At 39.3% G+C, this 5,739-nt stretch overlaps 1 protein-coding gene across 1 annotated transcript; it reads left to right on the top strand.

Annotated features, from left to right (window-relative positions):
* The first annotated feature begins 398 nt into the window (after positions 1-398).
* On the top strand, positions 399-1,343 carry LOC125280917 (olfactory receptor-like protein OLF4). Its single transcript, XM_048211657.1, has one exon. The coding sequence runs from the start codon at positions 489-491 to the stop codon at positions 1,341-1,343; it is 855 nt and encodes a 284-aa protein (XP_048067614.1). The 5' UTR covers positions 399-488.
* Positions 1,344-5,739: the final 4,396 nt, after the last annotated feature.

The raw sequence follows: 5,739 nt of genomic DNA, 5'->3' as shown, positions 1-5,739 counted from the left end.
CTCGTTAAAATGAGAGTCTACATTATGCTTGAGGAACAGACTGAGGAGGAAATGCAAATCCTGATGTGAATCAGTGCTAGGGACGCCCTAATTGGGAGATGAGACCCCACACATACATTGAAATTAATTTCCTGATGGGTGGTGGGGAGGGCACGTTTTGCATGGTGCACTGGGTGTTATACACAACTAATGAATCATCAAACTTTACATCAAAAACCAGGGATGTACTGTATGGTGACTAACATAATATAATTTAAAAACATTAAAAAATAATAATAATAATAAATAAAAAATAAAATATAACTGGTAGCAGGTATGCTAGGTTACTAATGCTTGTTTGTGTGAAAATTAGTCATTTAATTTCTATATCCTGACAGTTACCTTCAACCCATGAAGCCAGGAACCTTACAGGAGTTTCAGAGTTTCTTCTTCTGGGATTTTCAGAGGGTCCAGAACTGCAGCCCCTCATATTTGGGCTTTTCCTCTCCATGTACCTTATCACTGTATTTGGAAACCTGCTTATCATCCTGACCGTCAGCTCTGACTCCCACCTCCACACCCCCATGTACTTCTTCCTGGCCAACCTGTCCTTTGTAGACATCTGCTTTACCTCCACCACTGTCCCCAAGATGCTGCTGAACATCCAGACTCAAAGCAAACGGATCACTTACGAAGGCTGCCTATGCCAGATATACTTTTTTGTACTGTTTGCAGGATTAGACATCTATCTGCTGAGTGTGATGGCTTATGACCGCTTTGTGGCCATCATTCACCCCCTGCACTACACAGTCATCATGAACCCCCGACTCTGTGGACTGCTGGTTCTGCTGTCCTGGATCATGAGCATCCTGCATTCCTTGTTAGAAAGCTTAATGGCATTGCAGCTGTCCTTCTGTACAGAGGTGGAAATTCCCCATTTTTTCTGTGAACTCAATCAGATGATCCACCTGGCCTGTTCTGATACCTTTCTTAATAACATGGTGATGCATTTTGCAGCTATGTTGCTGGCTGGTGGTCCCTTTGTTGGGATCCTTTACTCTTACTCTAAGATAATTTCCTCCATACATGGGATCTCATCAGCTCAGGGCAAGTATAAAGCATTTTCCACCTGTGCATCTCACCTCTCCGTTGTCTCCTTATTTTATTGTACAGGCCTAGGAGTGTACCTTAGCTCTGCTGCTCCCCAGAGTTCCCACGCAATTGCAGTGGCCTCGGTGATGTACACGGTGGTCACCCCCATGCTGAACCCCTTCATCTACAGCCTGAGGAACAGAGACATAAAAGAGGCTCTGTTGAGATTCTCTGGGCTGACAGCTCTGAAAGGGTCAATAGTCCTGGTTTGAAGACGTGCCCACGATTGCAGGGCCCAAAGCCTGATCCAAATGTTGAGATTCTTTGATCAGGTTGTGGAAGTAGAATATGCCTCTTCTAATTATTTTTCCTGAAATTTCTATTTTTTTTATATTGACCTCTCTGTAAAATGAACATAACTCAATTTATTAAGCTTTGTGATATCTGTGATATACAGGAGATTATTCTCTTCTCATTTTCCTACTCTTTCAATGTTCTTCCAACACTCAGATGTGAAATATTTGGACATTCTCACTTATTTAAAGGACTATGTGGATCTGCTAAGAATAATTTCTTCTCAAATAAAATATATAACCGTGAGTATTTTTTTCTTTTGTTAGACTGAACACTACTCCTATGGAACATCTACTCTTGGCCACCACAGCTGTTTATGTAACTTTATAACAGAGAACAATCTGAGACCATGTGCTTCATTTCTGTGAACATGATTCCTTTGTATCTCACTACCTTCACTGCTCTTCCTGAGAATGCAGACTTTGACGTACTGGCAGTTCTAGCTGCTCATGGGAACTTTTCTACACATTGGATCCTGTTGTTACACGGTTTGGGTTCACCATGACTGCCATAGTCACTGGCAAAAGAAATGATAATAAAATACATGTCTCCAGGTGGAATCTACACAGAAAGACATACAGAAAAAAATAGATTGACATAATATGGCCTTAGAGTCAAACTTGACCTTAAGGATGATGAAGCAAAATATTAAATCATACATCTATTGCAATGCAAAATATTCCTTTCTCAGGCACTCATCTACTCATTGAATTATGGAGTATCAGGGTCCATTTGTAAGGTTACTTATTAGTATGAGAGACTGGTAGCATGTTTGGGGTTTTATTAAATTATTTTCTGGATTCTGGCTGAAATTTTCCAGTGCTGCAAAGTTATATGATTCCTTCCATTTCTCTAAATGAAGTATCTCCCAGTACTTGAAGTTTTGCCATAATCTCTACAGGGACAGTGAATGAACATCAGTATCATCCATTATATTTTATCCTCATAACCACAGGATGACTCACCAGCAAGCTTGGATTCCTGTCCAGGTATGCGATTCAGAGTCACAAGTTCTGTGCACACATGCACGTCCTTCCAACCTTTCCATGTTACCTCAAAGGGGCTTCAGTGGAGTTATTTTTAAACATGGTTATGTGAGATACACTTGAAGAACAGAGTAATCATTAAGGTTCCCTTCAATTATCAGGGGGAAAAAAAGGCCTAGAATAAAAAGAATCAGAGTATTACAAATGCTGTCTTTTCTGTCAGATTTGATTATTACATCAGTTAGCTATTGCTGCATACAAAGCATCTTAAAATAAAATGGCTTAATATAATATCTTTATTATGGAAGGGGAGCTTAAGGTGGGAGTTGTTCTGATCTCTGCAGGGCTCTCATGAGTCCTTAGTCAGGTGTGAATCTATAGACTGTGTTTCTAAGGCTTATCCATGGGGTGTGTAGCTGTAGTGCTCTTCTGTCTTGAACCAACTTATGTCATCTTACTCCTTTTATATATGTAGGTAATCTTCTAGTATTAGAGAAAAAATAATTTTATCAAATGAGAATTGTCTTAATTTAATTCCACTATTTTAATATCCACATGTAAAACTCCGCTTTTCCACAGTTGGACGAGAGCTCTCCCACCCCGATAGGTGTGACCCAGCTACCTGTGCTCCAGATCTGACCCTGAGTCATGCACCACTAGAATTTTGAAATTCCAATGAACTTATTGGAGCATTATTACCTGTGATAAACTGTACATGTTTAAAGTGTACAACTTTAGGAATTGAGGGAGTCATTGAAAAATCATGGGTACATACTGCATGATTCCATTTCCATAGAATTCAAGAAGGTGTACAGTAAGCTCTCACTACTTCATTGTGCAATTGTTAGGGTGTAATCCCTCCAGCCTTCATTTCCCTCTGAAGGCAATGTGGAATCATAAACCTAACTTCAAGGGATGTTGTGATGAAAGGTGAAATGTATGGAAATGCTTTGTTGGGTTCAAATAATGTTCACGACTAAGGGGTTGTGCGTATGTAAATGTATGTGAATTCATACACATTTTTACTTCAAGAAAACATATTCACATGCTTGGAGATATATGCACAAGGGTCATAATGCTCATTATTACCCATTATAACCATATCTATTGTGTTGAAATTCTTTTTTTTTTAAGATTTTATTTATTTATTCAACAGAGATAGAGACAGTCAGCGAGAGAGGGAACACAAGCAGGGGGAGTGGGAGAGGAAGAAGCAGGCTCATAGGGGAAGAGCCTGATGTGGGGCTTGATCCCAGAACGCCGGGACCACGCCCTGAGCCGAAGGCAGACGCTTAACTGCTGTGCCACCCAGGTGCCCCTATTGTGTTGAAATTCTTGAGAGAAACTTCTAGGGTAAAGAAAAGAAAAGAATGAAAGCTTACATTCACATGATATTGTAGCAATGTGGAAATTTAGATTAAAAAAATTAAAGTAGAACAGCTGGCCTTAATTTTAACAGTGAATCCTTTTTTCTCTCTTACTGCCCAGAACCTCATATACAGAACCAAATGGATATTTATGCTAGGAGAACTCATCTATGCCAGCTAATAGGGCTGAATATCTCCAAAATAACTTTAGATTTTTCTTTCACTTACGGTAGGGTTTCAACACAAAATGGCCTTACCCAAGGAAGCTACGTGAATGAATTGAGAGGCTTAAATTCAGTTTCTTCAAGGAAAATTTTTGCTGGACAAATGCCATTGGCTCTTTCCTATTGCTGCTATCACCAATTACCACACTGATGGTTTAAAAGAAACAAATTTACATTCTTCCATTTCTGGAAGTCAACTGAAAATGAATGTCATTGGGCTAGAATCAAGAGGTCTCTGCAGGACACAGACACCTTGAATTCCTACTGCCTTGTTAAGTGATTCTGGATAACCATTTTTTTTAATCCACAAAAATGCATGTCTTTCCAAACTCTTCTTGGTACCTGAACAGGATCCTCATTAAAGTCAAGTTTTTTAAAAGAAATTGAAGAAGACACAAAAAGATGGAAAAACCTTCCATACTCATGGACCAGAAGAATAAACATTGTTAAAATGTCTATGCTGCCCAGAGCAATCTATACTTTCAACGTCATCCCAATCAAAGTACCAATGCCATTTTTCAAAGTGCTGGAACAAACAATCCCTAAATTTTTATGAAACTAGAAAAGACCCTGAATCGCAAAAGAAATGTTGAAAAAGAATAACAAAGCTGGGGGCATCACATTGCCTGATTTCAAGCTATATTACAAAGCTGTGATCACCAAGAGAGCATGATACCAGCACAAAAACAGACTAATAGATCAAATGAGCAGAATAGAAGGCCCAGATATGGATCCTCAACTTTATGTCAACTAATCTTTGGCAGGAAAAAATATCCAATGGAAAAAAGACAGTCTCTTCAATAAATGGGGAAAGGAAAATTGGACAGCTATACACAGAAGAATGAAATTCAACAATTCTCTTACATCATACACAAAGATAAACTCTAAATGGATGAAAGACCTCAATGTGAGGCAGGAATCCATCAAACGCATAGAGGAGAACATAGGAAGTAACCTCTTCAACATCAGCTACAGCAACTTCTTCAAGACATGTCTCCAAAGGTAAGGGAAATGAAAGAAAAATTGGGATTTCGCCAAGATAAAAAGCTCCTGCGCGGCAAAGGAAACAGTCAACGAAACAAAGAGGCAAACCACGGAATGGGAGATGTTTGCAAATGACCCCACAGATAAAGGGCTGGTATCCAAGATCTGTATACAATGGAATATTACTCAGCCATCAGAAAGGATGATTACCCAACATTTTCATCAACATGGATGGAACTGGAGGGTATTATGCTAATGAAATAAGTCAAGCAGAGAAAGACAATTATCATATGGTTTCATTTATTTGTGGAACAGAAGGAATAGCAGGGAGGATATTAGGAGAAGGAAGGGGAAAATGAAGGGGGGGAAATCAGAGAGGGAGATGAACCATGAGAGACTATGGACTCTGGGAAACAAACTGAGGGTTTTAGAGGGGAGGGGGGTTGGGGGATGGGCTAGCCCAGTGATGCGTATTAAGGAGGGCATGTAATGCATGGAGCACTGGGTATTATAGGCAAACAATGAATCAAGGAACACTGCATCAAAAACTAATTAAGTACTGTATGGTGACTAACATAACATAATAAAAAAATTTTTTTTAAAAGAACTCAATCTTAACACCCAAATGACAAATAATCATGTCATTAATTTCTTTACCTTTTTTATGCCCTAAATCCTCTTTAACCTCATGATCAAAGGGCAACTCAGACATGAGCCAGAATTCCTGCCCAGTAATGCCCTGGGACTGCAAAC

Source organism: Ursus arctos, unplaced genomic scaffold, assembly GCF_023065955.2.
Source record: "Ursus arctos isolate Adak ecotype North America unplaced genomic scaffold, UrsArc2.0 scaffold_14, whole genome shotgun sequence".
Lineage (NCBI taxonomy): Eukaryota > Metazoa > Chordata > Mammalia > Carnivora > Ursidae > Ursus > Ursus arctos.
This window is presented reverse-complemented; position numbering and strand designations above follow the sequence as displayed.